The following is a 19,308-nucleotide window of genomic DNA, read 5'->3' as shown; positions in this document are numbered from 1 at the left end:
TGCTTCACACCCCTCGATTGCGTCCATTGATGGATCGGCACGAGGTTGGCACGGGCTACAAATTGTGGAGACCCACGGCCTACCGGCTCCACAATGCAGACGCGCGCCCCAACGCAAGGCGTTACGGCGTCCACGCGTCGTAATCTCAGTGCTGACGCGCAAGCATCATTGTCCTAGCCACTGGAGGGGCTGGTGCATGCAAACCACTTATCCATGCAACTTGCCCCTTTCACTAGTATTTGATCATTATTATCCTCCAACATTGCACCCTGTCAGCCTTGCTCGACCATCATAGTTCTGATATCTTCTGGGTACACAAAGAAGACGATGGCAACGATCAGGTACCTAGAGGTTGGCAGATGAGGCTATTAGTTGGAGTAAACATGGTAGGGCAATCCAGGCGCGGGCAGGGACTTACGCGACAATCAACAAACACCCCTCGAAGTAGTTGGTGCGCCCATCACGGACTAGGCCGTTGACCACGAGAACCGACAGGGCAACGGTCAATGTTTGGAAAGCGTTGAACTTCAGCGACATGTCCTTCTGCAGCACCCAGCCCACCATGACCATAAAGGGGGTCACCAGTAGAGCAATCTGCAGCGTGCTGCCGACGATAACGCTAATGGCCAGGCCGAGCTTGTCGTTCATGGACCACTTGACCGTCGAGGCGAACTCGCCGGCGTTACCCACGATCGGGACGACGATCAAGCCGATGAAGGCCTTGCTGATGTTGAGATTTGCCACGAACCCGTCGACGCTGTCCACGAGGCAGTCAGAGCGCACCGAGACGGCAACCGTCGCGGCGACGAGCACCGTCATGGCAGACACGGGGTGCAGGGGTTCGCGGTCCGGTGCCTCCTCTTCGGTGAAGAGATGGCGATGGCTCTTGACGGAGAAATACAGGTAGACGAGGTAAAATACGAAGAGGACGATTGAGGCCGCACGCGACAAGGTGAGAATGTATCCGTCCGGTTCGCCGGGCCCCCTGCCGCTCACCGCGAATAAAGCCGATGGGATAACGAGGGCCGCGGACAAAACCAACATGAGTGATGCCATGACGCCCGCTACGTCGGCATGAAGCGCCCATCATGCTAGATGCAGTGCCTCTTGCCGCATTGCCGCCCTCCCCAGCGAACTCGTGCCTTTATCAGTCTCGTACAGTCCGCATACAAAGAAAGTTGTGGCAACGGCAGCGTAACTAGAACAAGCAGTCAGTAGTGCGCTTGCCAAGGACACAAAGTTGCAGGGCCGGTTGGGAAGGGTTGTGCTCATACAGTGCCACAAGGATTGCGCCGTGAATGTATGCGTACTTCCCATCGTGGAGAAGGTTATTCACGACGATGACGGCGAAGAAGAGGAGCAGCGCCGCTGAAAATTTAAAGTTGAGCGTCATGGGCTGGCCCGCTGCCCAACCCACCATTACCAGGGCGGGCAGGACGAAAAGGGCGATTTGCAGGATGCTGGAAACTATCATGCTGATGGCGTGGTTGATCTGGCGATTGGCGGCGGCAGCAATGACGGTGGTCAACTCGGTTGCGTTGCTCCCGATGGGGAACAGGACGGCGGCGATAAAGGACTTGGGTATCCCCGTCCGCGCCTGGGTCACTTCGACAGCCTCCAGGGTGGCCTTTGTGCACGCCGCAACCGCCAGGGCAGACAGGGTGAGGACGGAAACGGAGTGAAGAATGGGCACGGGGAAGTCCTGCGAGCCCGCAGCATCGATATGGCCGCCGTCGTCATCATTGTCGGGCTCGTCCGAGTCGGCCTGCTCGTCGCGACTAATCTCCTCCTCGGTCTCGAGGAAGATGTGCTTGTGGCTGCCAAGTTGGAAGTAGAGGTATAACGCATAAGTCACTAGCAGAACACTCGCGGTTGCTCGCGAGAAGACTAGGATCTTGCCCTGTATCTCCGAAACGTGGCTAAAATTCGAGTGCAAGGCGGTGGGCAGAGTCAGAGTCACGGCGGTGATGGTCATCAGAGACGATAGCGTATCCGTCACCGACTTGTTGAACTTGAGAAGGCGGCTTATGTTGTACGAGGCGGCCACGAGGCTGAGGCCCAGCACCTGGGGAAGAGAGGCAGCGACGTAAGCTCCTGACGGGAGAGGGGGAAACAAGGACAGGACTGGGCACAACTCACCAGGAGGATGTCTGACAAAATGCTCCCCAGCATGACGGATTGGGCAAAGTAGACGACACCACGCCTCACGCTCAGAATACCCGCCTGCGTTCCAAGTCAACACTGCAAAGGAGCCTGAGCTACAACATACCCCCAGAGACGGGGACGATCAGGGCTTGCACGGGCTCACAATCAGCTCCACGATGTTGCCAAAGCTGGCGCCAATGAACCCGCCAATCAGTTCGCCGAAGTGGCCGGCCAGCTGATCCGAGGACGACGAAACGTAGACGCAGAGTGGGATGATGGCCACGATGTTGGAGGCCAGGACGAGGACGGGATCCCAGCCTAGGAACCTACCGGCGAGGCCGACGGGCAAGAAGGCCAGTAGGATATTGCCGTTCTGGAGCCGCAGCGCGGCTCGCACCTCGCGAGCGGGCCGGAGCGTCAAGGAACGCAGGAGGCGCTGCGGGCCGGGCAGGGGGGATGATACTCCCGGGAAGAGGGCAGAGGCGCCATTTGGCGGGCCGGGCCGCCCGCTCGTCTGCTGAGTATGGGACGTCATAGGCTCGGAAGGCTTTACTTCCTGCGTCGTGGGAGGGGGGCGGGGAAGGAAAGAAAGCAGCACAGCCATTCGGGGCGGGGATGATGCGTCGGCCTACCCCACCCACCACTCCAATACAGTGGCTCAGCGCACACTAGCGGCTCAACCCACTGAGCCCAGGCCAACCACAGCGACGCAGAGCCGGGGAGTGCACCTCGAGCTCAAGAGTCAGCGACTACTGTGTATGTGGTCGTAAGGTGGAGGAAATTGGCTTTGCGATGCGACGCATCCGTCTAGGGGGCTGTCATTTCTTGTAAACTTCGCAACTGTCGATGACTCCTCGCACTCAAGAGTCACCACTCTCCGCCTGCGCTATCATTTTATTTAAGCCCGTCCTTTCCGTGGACCGGGTGGATACGTATTGCGCTTTCTCTGGGTAGCCGGCAAGACACTACAAGAGTGTGTGGTTACTCTAGTCCTCGGGTCAGCCAACCTTCGTCTTCTTTTTAGGTGCAACTAACCCAAGCCACGAACACTGTCAAGGTGGTGGCTATGACATTGGCTCATAAGCGAGTTCTATATACCTTCGGATAGGCTTCGCACTCCATTACCAAACAACACTGTGACTGTATTAGGAGAGTTCGGGAGGGAGTTCAGCAAATCCATGGTCTGGTTGCCATTGATCACATCGTTCCTCCATGCACGTTTGGGCATACCCGGCCCTTTCTCGCACGCAGATGCCTTTCGCCACCACATCCAAGTTTTGCTTTTTTGGCATCGTTGTTTCGTAAAACTGTTGGAAGTCCTCATTTATATATCTAAAGACCCAGTTAATTGTACGAACAGACCAGTACCGCACCTTTCTTAACGCCTAGGGCCCGAGGCCGCTTTCCCTCAGGCCCTTTACATTAACATCCTCACCCGCCTCCTCCTCTTAAATCTCCGAGGAAAGCCATCATGACGTGCCACATGACTTGCCGCTCAACAGACATGAGGCTCAATTGTCACAGTGTGTGTCCAACTGTATCGCACAGCCAATCCAGCTCTGGCAGTCTCACGCCGTGGCGTCCTCCATGTCCTCTCCCTCCTCGGCCAGATACTTGTCGAGTGCCTTCTTATCCTCCATATCCTCTCCCTCCTCGGCCAAATACCTGTCGAGCGCCTCCTTATCGTCCAAATCCAGATCCGCCGACGCCGCCGAGCGGCGTCTTCATCGCATGAATGGCCCTCAGAATCGGCGTCAGGTGAGCGTTCCGCACTGGGAAAGTGTGTCGGGGAGACGCAGCCTCCCTAGGTACCGCTTCGTTTTTGCTTTTAAGTTTAACGTTTAGAGAAACACATTGTGCTGGCAAGGCCGTTGAAAACATGGCGTGGCTCGGTGAGAACCCAACGGTGTTCAAAGTATGATTAAGGTTTCAACGCCCAAATCCAGCTCTTTCTCCGGAACCATGGGCCCTATGCTCCTTCTCTGGAACTCTCAGCTGGGTTATGTGCACTTTCCTTCGGAGACTTGATCCTTCCGTTTTATAAATATGCAGCCAGTTCCTACTTTTTGGGGAAATCTGATCTTCTCTCCTGAACCAGTACACTGCCCTTTCCCATCCTGTCAAGCAAGCCTACTGCAATCTTGCAAGCAAAACCTGTTGATCCAAGTCGAGGAACATCACGCCCGAACATCAAGACTACCACCGCCTCATCATCCTTACCTTCACAGACCATCCTCAAACCAGACCAGACCGTCGCCATGGCATCCACCGGCCGTTACAACCACCAGGCCAAGGCCCGCCAGGCCGGCTGGCAAGAAGGCGACATCGCCTTCCTGCGCTCGCATCACTCCTTCACAGAGGACGAGTACAAGTCCCTGATCGGCAAGGGCCCAGGCCGCCTCGCAATCGGCGCGACCTGCCACCCGGTCATCATCCTTCGGCGGTGCCCGCGCCAGGGCCTGTCCGTCATCACCACCGTGTCGGCCTACGCGTCCGAGGAGCGGCGCAACCTCCCGCCCTGGCGCCAGGTGGCCCACGGCCGCAAGAGGCCGCAGGACTTTCGTGCCTTTGCGGGCTCGGAGCTCCCCCCGAGCCCCGCCGGTGCCGGTGCCGGTTCCGGTCGCCCGGCCCTGACCCTCGCGGCGCCGCACATGAGGATGCCCAAGCCGCGGGCGTCGTGGGTCTACGTCCGCCACGTCGCCGTGGTGCCCGACTCGGTGCTGGGCGTCTTCAACAAGTCGCCCGTGCACCTGCGCGTGAGCCGCGCGAGCGTCGGCGACCTGCTCGCCCACATGCGCGAGAGCTGCCCGGCCGCCATCGGGTGGTGCCTGAGCGCCGTGGTGGGGGCGGCGGGCAGCGGGAGAGCCCCCGTCGCCTCCTTGGACACGTCAACAAGGGTCGCGCCAGCCGCCGACATCCCCGCCGCGGAATATACCAAGGCCAGGGATGCGGCCAGCTGGCGTGGCCCGACGTCGTCGGTGGTTGCAGCCAGGCCACGGGCTGCTTCTTCCTCCTCCTCCTCCTCCACCACCTCCTCCTCCTCCTCCTCCGCGGTGTCGAGTATCTCCACCGCCCCTACCGACCCTGAGACCGAAGAACATACCGGCTCAGAGGTCCCATCGCCCGCCGCCGCGCCGCTCAAGGCCGCGTGGTCCGCGATCGTCAAGGCCCCATCAAAGGCCTCCGCCACCATTACACATCTCACAGCTGCCGTCATCCCAGCTGCCACCATTACCCTACCAGCATCCTCATGGGCCTCTATCGCGGGGAGCCAGGCCCGGTCACAGCCTGGCCCCCAAGAAGCGAAGAAAGTCGCCCGGGTGCTGCGTATAACTTTTTAGCACAGATCGGGCGGGGTTGGTGGGTGAGAGCTCGGTGTTTGAATGGTTGGGAATTTGTTGGAAGGATGGTGGATGTGAGCTTTTTCTTTTTGATTTCTTGTCTGTTTTCGTCACGTACTTGAAATGGAAAAAAAATCTGGATTTTTCTTACAAGTTTGAAGCAGCACTTGATCTCGCAGAATGGTTGAACGTGCATATGGTGACTGTATGAACAAGTGTCCTGCTGCTACCCGCACACGTCTGTGTGCCCGTAAAAAGGAAGGGGCTGCCACCGGCCGGTTCACGCTCTACACAGCCTCCCATTCTGTGTCTGCGTCCCCTGCTCCCCGTCCCTGACCTCCCAGCCCTCGCTGCCCACGCCCGTCGTAGCATAAAACACCCCGCTCAGGTCCCACTGCCTCTTGACCTCTAGCAGCCGCGGGTACTGCTCCCCGTAGTAGCTGACCTGCCAGTCGGGCTCGACGGGGGTGCCCTCGTTCATGTACGAGCCGCCGCCCTCGCTGGCCGGCGCCGCGTCGCGCCACCGCCGCATGATGACGTCGAGCAGCCTCCTGTTAGCGGCCCCGACGGCCGCCGGCGACGCGCCTTCGGGCAGCGGCAGCGACGCGATCAGGAACGCGACGGCGTTGCGCCACGCCGAGCTGACGCCGTTGTCGACCCCGGACCGGTTCCGCGGCGCCTGGTGGTAGCCGCCCCAGACGCGGCCCGTGCCCTCCTCGGCGTGGGTGCGCAGCGCCGCCACGATGACGTCGAACCGGGCCGGGTCCTCGAACCCGGACCGCGGGAAGAGCCGGCTGGCGGGCACGTGCAGGCGCCCGACCGTCTCGTTGCCCCAGCTGTCGTGGTAGGCCGGGTAGAAGGCGTCGAAGGCGCGCGTGTGGGGCTCGAAGCCCGGCAGGCGCAGGTCGTCGCGGACGTGGGCGAAGAAGGGCGCCGTCAGGGCGTCGAAGGACTCGAGCGTGTGGTTGGGCGCCCAGAAGGGCACGACCTCGAGGCGCAGGCGGCCGCCGCCTTCGTTGTACATCCAAAAGTACGAGTAGGTGCCGGCGTCGGTCCACTCGACGAAGCGCGCGAAGAAGGCGCGCACGCCGGCCCAGAAGGCGTCCGGGGTGGCCTCGACGGCGCCGGTCGAGGGCGAGTAGGTGCTAAGGTTGAACCAGGACGTCACGACGGGGACGCGCGGGTGGGCACGCACGACAGCCGACGTCACCACGCCGTAGGTGCCGCCGCCGCCGCCGCGCAGCGCCCAGAACAGGTCCGGGTTGCTGGCCGGCGAGGCCGTGACGAAGCGCCCGTCGGCCGTGACCACCTCGAGCGCCATGACGTGGTCGGCCGCCATGCCGTACATGCCCGACATGGGCGTGTGCCCGCCGCCTTGGAGGTAGCCGCCCGTGAAGCCGACGCTCTGTGTTGTGCGCCCAAGTTAGCATTCTAAATCGCTTGGCATTCACGCTGGCCTGTTTTCTCCACGCCACTTGCCTCGCAAATTCCCCCAGACACAGTCACCCCGTTCCTGTCCGCGGCGCGGTAGATCTCGCGGACCGTCACGCCCGCGCCGACCTTGAAAGCAGGCCCCTCATAGCCCCCTGGACCGCCGGCGTATTCTGGCAGGAACTCGACGTCCCTGAGGTGGTGCATCCACACGGCCAGGGCGCCGGCGCCGCTCGACTTGCCCAAGAAGCAGTGGCCCGTGTTCTTGACGACGAGCCGCACGTTGGCGTTGCGCGCAAAGTTGACGGCCAGCTGCACCTGCGCCACCGCGCTGACGTTGACCGCGTACGCGGGGTAGCCGCCGAGCGTGCAGCCGCCCTCGGCCGGCCCGCTGCTGCTGCTGCTGCCGTTGAGCGTCGGCATGCAGGTCCGACCCTGCCAGAGCGGCCACATGACGGACGTCGGGTCCGCCTCGCTGCGTTTTTCCCCAAGTCGTCAGCACACTATTACTTTGCGGAACTACGGAGGCGCCATATCGCAGTTACAGCTTCACCTACTGGAAATACGGGTTCGTCCAGTTTGCAACCACGGCCGCGCACTTCTCGGCGTCGTAGTTGCCCCAGTTCCGATAGCACGGCGCCGCGGCGGGGACCGTCGGGATGAGCGCCCCGCCGAGAGTAATGTTCAGCGCGTCCCAGGCGCTCTGTGTCGGCCAGGAGTCGGTGCCCGGGAACGCCCTGCACTCGTCCGCGTTGAGCACCGGGGCGGGATTGCCCTCATGCTCAAACTCTAGCAGCGGCGCGTGCTGGCCGCCGAGCCTGGAGACATCTTCTGCTCTGAGCTGGACTGTCTCGTACTGGAAAAGGGGCGTCCCCGCACCCGACACGCCGGAGTTGATAGCGGTGGGCACAGCGCACGCTAGGTGATGGAGACACAACACCGCAGCCAGGGCGCTGCGCATTCTTTCCGCGCAAGGCATTTTGAAACTCATAGCGGGATAGGGTCGGCACACGACAGAAAACCAGGTTTTCGAGGGCTAAAAGATAGCATCTGTCTGACAAAATGCACTCGAGCGGTGATACAAACGTACAAGCGGGGGTAGCAAGCGGGAGAAATATAGCCAGTAACTATCAGTAATAGTAAGCCGGTAGCTGGCACCTAGCTACAGCTACCGCGATCTTCGTCCGTGCATTCATCTTGTCATTATAGGGTAGCACCAGACAGGTGCCAAGAGTTGAAGACGTAGTCGACTGGCAGCGTCCCATTGTAGAGCAGCGAATGACGTTCGCGGCAGCAAATCAACTGCAGCTCGCATGTGGTATTACCCCTCTTGATCGGCAAGAGCATTGCCGGCCTGACAAGGAACTGGGAGCTTGCTTTTCAAGCGCATCTTGTTCGGACTTGCCTCGCACCCGCGCTCCAAGGCTGGGTCTAATCCAGGTCCAGCGCTCCGTATCTGCTCACACATAAAGGAAAAGAGCTCCATCAGCTTATTATTATTATTAAGATTTTGGCGGCATAGCTTTTACAATGTTGCTGATGTGAACTAATCGTGCCGGAGCAGCCCTATGCTACTTTCCCCAATTATTGGAAGCTTTCCTTCAGGATTTCGGGCTTCCTCTCCTGTAGGTCCAGTATCATCTGCCCAAAGAGCCCGTTCGCCCACGAGAACCTAGAGAATGGTGACGTTAGCAAAGTGAGCGCGCGCGGGAGGCAAAGAGAGGAAACAATATCGACGAACCATGGCCGAGTCCAGTCAGATTGGTTGTGCGCATTAACAGCCTCGTGCATCAATCCTAGCCCGTCGGTGCTGCTGACCAGCTCGCGCAGGACGCCCTTGATTTCGATGTCGTCGTCGCTGGTCAGGATTCGCACGATGCTGGCCATGGGCCAAGCGTAGCCAAGGCGGACGTGCGGTCCGCCGACGGCGTTGATGACGGGGCCCCGCATGAAGTAGGGGTTTGAGTTGAACCCCCTCTCGCCCAGAACGAGGGCGCGCGTGTTGCGGTACAGCGGATCGCTACGGTCCAGGAAGCCCGAGAGCGGCGCCGACAGGAGGCTCGGGATGTTGGCGTCGTCCATGAGGCTGGCCGAGCCGTAGCCGTCAACCTCATAGGCATAGACGTCGCCGCGGCCCGAGCGCGTCGCGTCGGGAACCACGCCGTGGCTGTTGATGGCGTTGCGCAGCGAGGCGGCCATGTCGCGCATCTCGGCCTCGAGCCCAGCCATGGCCTGGTTGCCACTCGAGATTTTGGCTGCGATGTCGGCGGCGCGCGCGAGGTTGGCGGCGAACATCATGTTGGCGGGGATGAAGAGCTGGTAGATGGACACGTCGTCGCTGGGGCGGAACGCCGACCTGATGAGCCCCGTGCCGTTGGCGACGGGATTGCCAATGCCGTCGTTGGTCAGGGTCTCGCTCCCCCGCGGCGTGATGCGCGTAAACGTATAGGCAGACTTGAGAACACGGCCATCTTCGCCGTATGTGCCCGTCATCATGTCCCGAGCGACCTTGAGGGTCGCGCGGACAGCGTCGGCCCAGCGGAAGCGGCCGAAGAAGGCGGCGTCACCGGTAGCAGTGTGGTAGTCGTGTGACAGCTGTAGGAACGCGGCCAGGCTGTCGAGCTCGTACTTGCACTCAAACACGAACGAGCTGTTGTAGCGAGGGGTGACGGTGTCCTCGCGCGCTGCGTCGTTCCAGGCAGGTGGGATCCCAGACTCGGCCGGTGGCTGGAAGCTGTTGCAGTACGGGGACGTCAACAGGTAGCGGGCATGCAGATTGATGGTGCCGCGGAACAGGCTGGCGATGCTATCGCGGGAGTCGCTAGCCTTGAGGAGCGGCAGATACGACTGCATCTGATTGGCCGAGTCGCGCAGCCACATGGCGTTGATGTCGCCCGTGATGATGAAGGTCAGCTCCTCGTCGGCGTTGTCGGCCGCGGTGCCGCGCCACTTGATGGCCGTGTCCAACGTGTTGGGGTACGCGTTCTCGAAGATGCGCGCCAGATCCGGGTCCGCGATGGCCGCCCGAACGCGGGCCACGGCGTCCTCGACCTCCTGTGACTTGAAGGTGCGGCACTCAGCGGGCGGGCGCATATAAGACAGTGCGTGGCGGCCAGTGCTGAGCGGCTCGTGCTTCTGCTTGAAGTAGTTCACATAGTTGGGACACTCCTGAGCCACGGCATGGCCGGCGAGCAAGAGCGCGGCCTGGGCCACGGCGACGGTTGGAGAGGAGAGCATCCCGACTGTGTTGTTGCGCGCCGTCTTGGAGGTCTCTTTACTGTAGTCTTGGGGGGCAGCTGTGGTTGTAGGACTCATCGACCTCCATCAGTACGAGGGACGCGGACCCTTATTTATGTTGATCTGCCCGAACCAGGCGCCCTATGAACCCCAAGATTAGATGTGGAGAAATGAGGGCAGCAGACCGCTCCAGGCGCGACGTCGTGTGTTAATCTCCGGTCGCATGGAGTACCATCTGTAGGGGTACAGAACGTTAAAGGTTAACGTTCTGTACCCCTACGGATAGTACAGGTCCCAAGGATCACAAACCCTAGTGCGGTGGATGCAAGGTACATTTTCTTCCTCAGAAAACCAAGCCAAACTAATGTACCACCAGGATCCACCGTACTAATGTTTGTGATCCCTGGGACCTGTAGGGTGTCGTCACTCGTGGGACAGGACGAGGTCTGGTGCCTTGGAATCGGCACGGCTGGTCATCAGGCTCCCCCGCAGTCTCGCCTCCGCATCTTTGCCCGCTTTTGGTCCGCTGTCGGGAAAGCGCCATCGGGGCGGGAAATTGACCGATGCTGGCTTACTGTAAAATCTTTACAGCGGTCAGAGTTGAGCCCGCGCAAAACAGATTGGAGCTTGGAGCTTGGGTTGGTTTCAATCACCACCAACGGGTAGCCCTGTGCTTCGCTAGCGAGTCAGCGTACAGGTCCCAGGGATTACAACCTCTAGTGCGGTGAATGCAAAGTATATTTTCTTCTGTAGAAAACCAAGCCAAACTGATGTACCACCAGGATCCACCGTACTAAGGTTTGTGATCCCTTGGGACCTGCAGAATTGCCAGGCAATCTCAAATGCTTTATCGGGGTGTAATTAGGAGGCCGGGGCAAGGTTTTGGCAAAACACCCATCGACCCTCGGTGTTCCCGTGGGTTAATAAAAAAAAAAAGGAGGCGTGGCTTCGGAATGGGAAGGAGCTCTCCTGGAAACGGGAAGGGCATATGCCGAACTCAGCGAGCCCCCGGAAACCAAAGCCATAAAAGGTTTCTGTTCATGCCGAAAGGCATCAAGTTATTTCTGAATCCGCGGCTGTGAACTAGTAAATGTGCTTTTATTATGTCGAGCTTTTGAGATGGTGTGTTGCTCGAGAGATCATTTCATATGTTTAAGTGACCGACAGTTGCTTGATTTCTAGAACAACCATCCCCTTCTCTGCCCTGTAATGCATCCAATTGAGGCTTTTGCTGGTTGGTGCGTAATTAGCGGACAGGTTGTACAAGCTGACCTCGACGGCAGCTAGTGTCACTCACGGTGATCAGGCATCGAGCAAAGAATTCCGTCGTCTCACCTGTCACTTTTTCAGCCTCACTCGTCATCGTGTAGCAAGCAAAAAGCCAAGCCAGGAATGAGCGAAGGTCGTTTGATAGCGTGGAGAAGCCCGCCGTGTTATGCTTATAACGGCTCGTAAAAAGGTAGAACAAGCAAGCCTCCATAGTGTGAATGTGATGTCTGCATCCAAAGAGAGCACTTACGGGTTTGAATTTGTTACAAGGGGATCAATGACCGGCTTGGAAAGTGCTCAATGTATTGATAATTTCTCAAGGCCTCTAGGAGATGCTTAAGGAAGCAGAATCTCCCAGGAGCTCCTTAAGCGAAGGGCCTCTTTTATATAGGCCGTTTGAGAAACCGAGAGAGAGAGGGGTATGACCGGGTACGTGTCCCGGCGAGGGGAACTACCCCTCTCGACCGGGCGCGTAATACATGCGAGGTCCTTGTAATTCGTCCTGTTGGCCGTCCTAACGGCCCTTAATCGGCACCGGCTCAATCCCCGTGTAACACAATCCTCCCCTTCCTAAAGGCACGACCCGGGCCCTAAACGCGGGGGTCGCGGGGTTTCCGCGGGTATCTCCGGTGGAAGTCCCTAACTTCCTCCTTGGCTGCTTTTCCCTTAAAGTTCTCCCAAAGCTCCCACGTTATTTCCGTTTTCTTATCAAAGCCCAACCATTTAACGAGGTATTGTACGGCTCCTTCCTTTTGGCGTGAGTCCCTAACCTCCTCGACCTTAAATACGTCCAGCAAAGGGGGTGCGTCCCGTAGGACTTGGTCCGGGTTAAGCTAGCCCTAAACCCCCGCGCGGTAAAGCTCGATAAAGGAAGCATGGAAGGTTGGGTGGATTTTCCATGTAAAGGGTAGCGCGAATCGCATAGCTAAAAGGAAAATAACCTAGGTAATTTGGAAAGGGCCGAAAAGCTTGGAATCGAATTTTTTAATGGGGCGACGGGTTTTAATGTTCTTGGCGTTAAGCATAACGTATTAACCCTTTGTAAAGATAGGCAGGGCTTGTCGTTTTTTATCTGCCCATTTCTTCATTTGTTCCCGGGCGGCGTCGAGGTATTATTTGGCCTCGTTATGGATTCCGTGCATCCAATGCGCATAAAGTTTGTTGGCTGGGCAAGGCTTAATGCGTCCTGGCTTCGGGGGGTTGTACGCAACTGGCTCGAATCCGTAATTAGCGAAAAAGGGGGATACGGAAGTACTTGCTAAAAAGGTATTGTTGTAAACGAATTTAGCCATAAGCAATAAATTTACCCAATTGGACATTTCGTAATTAACAAAAAACCGTAAATAGGCTTTAAGGCTTTGGTTAAGCCTTTCCGTTTGTCCATCCGTTTGGAAATGGAAAGCAATGCTTATCCAAAGCTTAATGCTTACAAAATTAAAGAAATCCTGCTACAAATGCGCGGTAAATCGTAAATCTCGATTTAAAATAATGTTTAGTGGTACCCCGTAAAGTTTCCAGTACTTCCGGGCGAAAATGCGGATTAGGTCGTCCGTCTTTTTGTATCCCTTTTTTAAAGGGATAAAATAACCCATTTTGGTAAACGGATTTACCATAACCCAAATGGAATCGCAGCCCTGGCTGTCCGGGAGGTCCGTAATAAAGTCCATGGCTACGGTGTTCCATGGTCGGTAATGCAGTTCCATAGGCTGGAATAGCCCGAATAGTGCATGCCTGGGTACCTTGTTGCGTTGGCATTCCAAGCAGCTTTTTACGTAATTTCGGACGTCCCCTTTAATCCCTGGCCACCAGAAGTGGCGGGTAATTAGCTTAAGGGTTTTGTCCATTCCTATGTGCCCGGCGACTTTGGTATCGTGCTCGAACTCCAAAATTTCGCGCTTAAATTCCAGTTGTGCTGGAATCCATAATCGGTAGCGGTAGTACAGGAGCCCATTGTCAACTTCTTCCCTTTTGTAAGGGGCCTTTAAATATTCCTGGTATTCGGTATCGGAAAAGGCGATTTGCCTAATTTTGTTTGTAAATGCGAGGTCCCATTGCATGGTTGGGATGCTGCAAAGTCTTGCCGACGAAAAAAGGAAGGAAGGTGCTTGTAAGGTAAAATTAAAATATTTGTCCTGCAAAATCGTCGTAATCGGCTAGTTCTCACTCCCCCCTTTCTCAAGCCTGTATTGCTTTAATTTAAAAAGTACATCGGCCTTTTCGTTTTGCTTGCTTGGGCGGTACGTAATCAAGAACCAATAGCTAAAAAGCTATTGTGCCCATTTCGCCTGTCTTCGGTTAAAAACCTTGGCCGTAATAAAGTAAGCAAGGTTTTAATGGTCCGTAAAAACCTTAATCCGATGCTATGCTCCTTCGAAGTAATGCTTCCATCGGCCGAAGCTATCCACAATCGCAAGTAACTTTTTGTCGTGGATTTCGTAATTAATTTTAGCCGGGGTCATTTTGCGGAAATGGAAAGCCACCGGGTAGAGTTTCCCGTCGATCGGGTTTCGTTGAAATAATACGGCAGCCAGGGCGAAATCAAATGCGTTAATCTCAATAATCGCTGGTAAAATGGGGTCGAAATGCCGCAAGATAGGGGGCAAAATAAATGCTTGTTTAAAAATGTCGAAAGCGGCTTGCATTTCCGTGGTTCAGGTCCAATCCTTTTTTAAAAGGGCGTTGGCTATCGTTAAGGGTTTAACAATCTTGGAAAACCCTGCGATAAACCGTTGGTAAAAGTTGGCAAAGCCGATCACCAATTGGCATTCCCGTAGCTATCGGGGGGCTTCCCAATTAAGGATGGCTTTAACCTTGTCCTGTAACATTTGGATCCCTTTTTGGCTAATAATGTAGCCCAAAAACTCAACCTTTTGGGCTCCCCAAACGCATTTGCAAAGGGCGATAGCGAGGTTATAATGGGTCAAACGTTTTAATACTTCCTTAACGAAGTTGTCGTATTCCTCCTTTATCTTTGCGTAAATAAAAAGGTCGTTAAGGTAAACTAAAAGGCCGGCGTTAATAAAGTCCATAAATATATAGTTTATTATTTTTTAAAAAGTCGCTGGTGCGTTAATAAAACCCATAAGCATAACTGCGAATTCGAACAGGCCGTATTTGCATCGAAACGCTATTTTCTATTCGTATCCCGGCTTTATGCGAATTAGGTAGAAGCCAATTTTAAGGTCGATTTTGGTTATCCATTTAGCGTTGCGAAACCGGTCTTGCAGCTCCGTAATTAACGGAATTGGGCATCGTTCCAGAATGGTCTTAGAATTAACGTTTCGGTAATCGATTACTGGTCGCAAAAGATCCTTAGGGTCCTTTTTTTCGGCAAACATAAAAAGTGCGCCGACCGCGCCTTTGCCCTTATACAACCGGCTTGCTTTTAGGTTCTTTGTAAGCCATGGTTTCAGCACGCCGAATTTTCGCTCGCTAAAATTGTAAATAAATCCCCAATTAAAGGTTGCTCCTTCCTTTAAATGGATTTTATGGTCCCAGGGCTAATGGTCGGGTAAACGCATTGCTGCCTCTAGTAACATAATAAGGAAAAATTCGCGGAACTTTTCGGAAACACCGTCGAATTCGTTAGCTATGCTGTCCATTGTGGGAGCTATTTTCGTTATTCCTTTAACCAAAGCGATTGTAACGGGGTCGGTATTGAAAATGTTTGCCGGGTTTCGTAGGTCGAAAACCCCGCGAAATTTGGGTTTGCGATAAAACCTGCATTCGTTGGTATCGAAGCGGATATCGTTATGGTTTCGTTTAAAGATTCCGGTTGGGTAATGCCGTATTATCCATTGGACGGGGAAAAGTACGTTACAATCCGGGTCCAAGTCCGACACGTTAAGGTCTACGCAAAACCGGTGGTCGTAGTGTCGCAGGGTAACTCGGGGGATATAATGTATTAAAGGATCCTCTTTGTGCCTTGTAAAATTGGACATAACCCGCGGGATAGTGCGTTTGGCAACGTATGGCTGTAATTTTGCGGCTAGTTAGGTAAAAATAAAGTAACCGTTGTCGCTGCCGCAATTTAAGAAAACCCTAACTGTTCTTTCTTCCTGGCTTTTAATGCGTAAAGCCATATTAATTATAGGTTTCGTAATTACCCGGGACGAGCCTGTAAGTCGCGCCTGTAGGAAGGCACAAATGGCGGTTTGGGTAACGTTATTTATTTCCCATTGTCCTTTGGGTAGTATTATCGAAACCCTTAACCCTTAGCAGTCGGAGTTTGTATCAATCTTTTCGAAAAAGCGATTGTAAATAGGCTTAGGATCGTATATAGCAAGGCCAGCAATTCTAACTTTCTTGGCGGGCTTTTCTTGGTCTTCCTCCTTCGTGTCCGGAAGCTTAATTGCGGGCCTCTTGCTTCCGGCCGCGGTCTTCGCTGGTGCCGGAAGGAGGTCCTTCCCTTCGGTATCTTTTTTGGCGAAACAGTTTCGGGTATGGTAATTATCTTTACCGCAGCGCCAGCAATTAATGCCTTCCTTTTTCCTAGCATCAATATTTTTTTGGTTAATGCCATTAAAGGCGGCCTTGGTTGTGGACCAAATGTTGTCCTTGCGGGCTTAAATAGGAGTTGGACCTTTGTTTGCTGCGGTGCGGAAGTTTAAGGATTGGCCGTGGGGGGCCTTGGAGCTTTTGTCGCGGGGACGGCCCGCGTTCGAGCGCTTCGAAGTCGAAGCGGGCTCGTTTTTTCCCTTTTCCTTAGGTTTTCGGTCCCCCGTTTAAAGCTTTTAAAAGGTGCTTTTATCGGCCATTATAAGCTTATAAATAACGCCGGCTTATTAAAATAACTCCAAGAACTCCTCGTCCACGTCGGGGATGTGTCCTTTATTGGCAAAAACGAAGCGGCTTATTTCCCTTGGGAACTTTTTTCTAACGAAATCCTTAAAACGCGTCCCGGTAAGCTTAACGGTAGCGTTAAATTAAGTTAGCTCCATAAAAAACCCGGTAATATTATCCTTGTACTCGAGGGCGTCCAGCTTTATAAAGTCTGTTCGTTCCTCATTGGGGTCCCGGAATTGCTTGGCCAAAAAGCCCGCGTAAACGTTCCAGGTATTGGGTAGGCCATGTGCTTTTAGCATCCTGGCTTTTCCCACGTGGACCTTTAAAGCTGCCCCTTTAAAATAAAAACCAACCCAGGAAATTTTATGGTCGTCGCCAATAAATGTTTGGGGAACGGCGTTCATGTAGGCCCGGACCATGTACCACCAATCCTTAAAATCCGTCTTTTTGCCATCGAAGGTAAGCGGGGCTTTAAGTAAAACGGGGTTTACTATAAAGATAGCGCCATGCCGCCGGGAAGGGTCCCTCCCCGCGGGTAATAAGTTGGTTCGGGGGCGACGCGGTAGTCCTGGGGGCTGCCGTGGCCCGTCCCCGTTTAAGTCCGAAAAGGAAGGATTATTGCCCGGTGGGGCCGGTGGTCAATAGGAGGATATTCCTCTCGGGGGGATTCCGCTGGTCATTCCTAACATTTGGAAGTGCGAGCTCTCCCTGGCCTGCCGGTGCATCGTTGCCATAAGGCCCGCAAGGTCCTCACGCATCGCTTATCGGTGCATGGAACTGGTTTGCTTTAAGGCAAAGGGAGCAAGGCTCGGGGCTGTATTAGCCCTTGTCATGGTAGGGTCGGATCGGAAGGCGGAGGACTTGGAATGAGCCGTCTTTGCGAAGGAGACAAATACTGGGGGCATGGCTTGCATAGCCGGAATGGCTTGGCGAAACGCCTGTCGGGAGGCTACTCGGGACAGGATGGTAGCCGTATTTACCTGTTTGCCTTTGGCCAACCGTTTATTAACTTTAGCAATAATGTCCTTGGCAAAAGCTTATTGCTGCTCCAGGGTGGTTAGGGGGTAAGCACTAATTGCCTTTTATTGCCCCTTTATATGGTCCAGCCTTTGCTTAATGCTAGCCACCCGATGCTCCGTATGGCCGGCCCATTGTTCGACCGACCCGATGGTATGGGCGAAACGGTAATGCATTTTTTCGATTGCTTGCCGGTAAGCTTCGTGGGCCTTTTTCATTTCCTTGTAAGCGTGGTCGCGAATGGAAGCGTCGCTAGCGGTTTTGGCGATAACATCCCAAACTTTAGCCGCAAACTGGTTGCTTCCTTTAATCATTCTTTTTTTAAAAAAGCGTGCCTGGTCTTTTAAAATGGTTAGGCCGTTTTGGACGATTTAAAAAACCGTCATGTAATTCTAACGCGTAAGGTCGTATTGCTGGCGTAGCTTTGCCATTTGGAATTGCACCAGCTCGGGTACCTACGTTGGGTCCCGTACCCCATTGCGCAAGGCAAGCATTGCTTGGTAAAGCGTTTAAAGGCCACCATAAATTTCCTTCATCTATTAAAAGTATGCTGGGTCCCCTAGGATCCGGGGCTGGTAATTTATCCCTTAAGGGATGGGCAAAAGCTATTTTCCCCCGTTGCTTTGCCAAAACTCGTCGAAAGTTAGGGCCGTATACAAAACGATGGCTCCAATATTTGGGTCGAGCATGGGGGTATCCTGCTTCGTTCGACTTTTATTAGGGGCGCGGGAGTGGGATAACCGGGGCCTTCGTAGTTTAATGGCAGGTCCTAACGTATCGTTCCCGGAAAAGGCCGCGTTATTGCCGTTGGTAGCCTTTGGAATGTTTTCGGGGGGCTGAAAGGAAGCCCGGCCCCGGGGCTTGGGTGCTTGCTCGCCGTCTGCCATAATTGCGTCTAGCGAAAAGGGTTCGATGGAAGCGCGTCGACTTTCGTCGTACGTAAGCAAAGGTTTTGGCGAAATAATGCGGGAAATCTGCCTAAAGTAATCCTAATAAAGCTCGGCTACCACGTTAAGGCTATGCTTTAGGGCGGCGATAGCGTTATTTTATTATTGGATCCGTTCCAAATTGCTAATAATTTCTTTGTGGAAGTCCTTACAGCGTGCCCTAATCTCGTCGAAGGGGTTTGTATCCTCGGTATTGGCCTTTACCGCGTGGGTCAAAAACGAAAATTAATTAAGCTTTTGTTTGAAAAGGTCGTGCTCTTGCTTCTGCCGAACGAGGAACAACCGAATCTTCCTAACAATTTCCCTTTGTTTTTTTTGAAGGATAGCGAATTGTTTTTTGGTGGTTTTTCCTCGTGCTTGGACTTGTTGTAACAGGGCGGAAAGGTTTCTTTGTATGGACTCGATCTGCTGGGCGAAGTTATTAAAGGCTTGGCTTGCTTCGTAACGGAGGCGCTTTTCGATAGTATCCATACGTTGCGCGACAGCTCCCTCGTAAATCGTTCGCTCGGTTTTGCTATCCTCGAAAAGCTGTAAGGTGGACTCGTATTGTTAATTTGCTTGGGTAAGGATGGAACGTGTAAAGTTGCGTGCGTGGTTAAAATCTTCGGTCAGGACGTTAACTCGAGCCGTCAAATTTTGTCGAAGGTCTTTTTGCTGCCTTTCGACTCGTACGAAGCGATTTTCACCGATAATTGCAAATCCTGTGGCTATTGGTAAGGTTACCTGGTGCGGGTTAATTAACCCGGAGGGCGCTCGTAGCCTTTTAAAGGCAAAGGTGGGTTTTCTGCCTAAAACAACGAACGGGTTAGGGGACTTATCGATTGGCCTATTAACAAAAGCAGGCGGCTGCGGGGTAACCGATTGCAAGGGCTTGTTGGGGTCCGTTGTAACGGTGACCGACGCTAAAGTCGGTCTTTTAGCGGGACTGTTGGTCGCGCTCGGTCTTTGTAAAATAATAAGTGCAAAACCGCGATCCTTTAAGCGCAGGGCGGGTACAATGCTAGCAACGAAAAGGGGAAACACTTAACCCGATAAGACTCTCTTCGTCCACAGGGGCAAATTTCGGCTTGCCGGTTTAATCATCTGCCCAAAAGCGTATAATCGCGGCAACGCTGTCAAAAATCTGCGCGATAAAA

General features: G+C 54.6%; 7 protein-coding genes across 7 annotated transcripts; 3 read left to right on the top strand and 4 right to left on the bottom strand.

Annotated features, from left to right (window-relative positions):
- Positions 1 to 272: 272 nt before the first annotated feature.
- Positions 273 to 1,056, bottom strand: GGTG_02192 (hypothetical protein; the record flags this gene model as incomplete). Its single annotated transcript, XM_009219963.1, has 2 exons — positions 273 to 345; positions 419 to 1,056. 2 exons carry the CDS (start codon positions 1,054 to 1,056, stop codon positions 273 to 275), a joined length of 711 nt encoding a protein of 236 aa, XP_009218227.1.
- Positions 1,057 to 1,198: 142 nt separating this feature from the next.
- On the bottom strand, positions 1,199 to 2,749 carry GGTG_02191 (hypothetical protein; the record flags this gene model as incomplete). Its single annotated transcript, XM_009219962.1, has 3 exons — positions 1,199 to 2,065; positions 2,140 to 2,223; positions 2,309 to 2,749. The coding sequence occupies 3 exons, from the start codon at positions 2,747 to 2,749 to the stop codon at positions 1,199 to 1,201; spliced, it is 1,392 nt and encodes a 463-aa protein (XP_009218226.1).
- A 351-nt stretch (positions 2,750 to 3,100) lies between these two features.
- On the top strand, positions 3,101 to 5,563 carry GGTG_02190 (hypothetical protein). The gene has a single exon (XM_009219961.1). The coding sequence runs from the start codon at positions 4,404 to 4,406 to the stop codon at positions 5,484 to 5,486; it is 1,083 nt and encodes a 360-aa protein (XP_009218225.1). The 5' UTR covers positions 3,101 to 4,403; the 3' UTR covers positions 5,487 to 5,563.
- A 58-nt stretch (positions 5,564 to 5,621) lies between these two features.
- On the bottom strand, positions 5,622 to 7,974 carry GGTG_02189 (hypothetical protein). The gene is made up of 3 exons (XM_009219960.1): positions 7,475 to 7,974; positions 6,966 to 7,392; positions 5,622 to 6,891 (listed from the first exon to the last, which is right to left on the bottom strand). Exons 1-3 carry the CDS (start codon positions 7,906 to 7,908, stop codon positions 5,767 to 5,769), a joined length of 1,986 nt encoding a protein of 661 aa, XP_009218224.1. The 5' UTR covers positions 7,909 to 7,974; the 3' UTR covers positions 5,622 to 5,766.
- Positions 7,975 to 8,397: 423 nt separating this feature from the next.
- GGTG_02188 (hypothetical protein) lies at positions 8,398 to 10,297 on the bottom strand. Its single transcript, XM_009219959.1, has 2 exons — positions 8,659 to 10,297; positions 8,398 to 8,589 (listed from the first exon to the last, which is right to left on the bottom strand). Exons 1-2 carry the CDS (start codon positions 10,230 to 10,232, stop codon positions 8,502 to 8,504), a joined length of 1,662 nt encoding a protein of 553 aa, XP_009218223.1. The 5' UTR covers positions 10,233 to 10,297; the 3' UTR covers positions 8,398 to 8,501.
- Positions 10,298 to 15,086: 4,789 nt separating this feature from the next.
- Positions 15,087 to 16,033, top strand: GGTG_02187 (hypothetical protein; the record flags this gene model as incomplete). The annotated part of the gene is made up of 4 exons (XM_009219958.1): positions 15,087 to 15,102; positions 15,192 to 15,234; positions 15,517 to 15,542; positions 15,645 to 16,033. 4 exons carry the CDS (start codon positions 15,087 to 15,089, stop codon positions 16,031 to 16,033), a joined length of 474 nt encoding a protein of 157 aa, XP_009218222.1.
- A 2,707-nt stretch (positions 16,034 to 18,740) lies between these two features.
- Positions 18,741 to 19,088, top strand: GGTG_02186 (hypothetical protein; the record flags this gene model as incomplete). The annotated part of the gene is made up of 1 exon (XM_009219957.1): positions 18,741 to 19,088. A coding segment is annotated over one exon (348 nt), but the record flags the coding sequence as incomplete, so codon positions are not given.
- Positions 19,089 to 19,308: the final 220 nt, after the last annotated feature.

The sequence above is a fragment of the Gaeumannomyces tritici genome (assembly GCF_000145635.1).
Source record: "Gaeumannomyces tritici R3-111a-1 unplaced genomic scaffold supercont2.1, whole genome shotgun sequence".
NCBI classification, from domain to species: Eukaryota; Fungi; Ascomycota; class Sordariomycetes; order Magnaporthales; family Magnaporthaceae; genus Gaeumannomyces; species Gaeumannomyces tritici.
Note: the sequence above shows the minus strand (reverse complement) of the source record. Positions and strands in the feature narration are given on the sequence as shown.

What these genes read in the sequence shown, in the direction of transcription:
- GGTG_02190 (XM_009219961.1), top strand. Translation starts at nt 4,404, where the DNA reads ATGGCATCCACCGGCCGTTACAACCACCAGGCCAAGGCCCGCCAGGCC.
- GGTG_02188 (XM_009219959.1), bottom strand. Translation starts at nt 10,232, where the DNA reads ATGAGTCCTACAACCACAGCTGCCCCCCAAGACTACAGTAAAGAGACC. An exon ending in TCTGACTGGACTCGGCCATG is followed by an intron (nt 8,590 to 8,658) that starts GTTCGTCGATAT and finishes ACCATTCTCTAG; the next exon opens with GTTCTCGTGGGCGAACGGGC.
- GGTG_02189 (XM_009219960.1), bottom strand. Translation starts at nt 7,908, where the DNA reads ATGAGTTTCAAAATGCCTTGCGCGGAAAGAATGCGCAGCGCCCTGGCT. An exon ending in TGGACGAACCCGTATTTCCA is followed by an intron (nt 7,393 to 7,474) that starts GTAGGTGAAGCT and finishes GGAAAAACGCAG; the next exon opens with CGAGGCGGACCCGACGTCCG. An exon ending in TGTCTGGGGGAATTTGCGAG is followed by an intron (nt 6,892 to 6,965) that starts GCAAGTGGCGTG and finishes CGCACAACACAG; the next exon opens with AGCGTCGGCTTCACGGGCGG.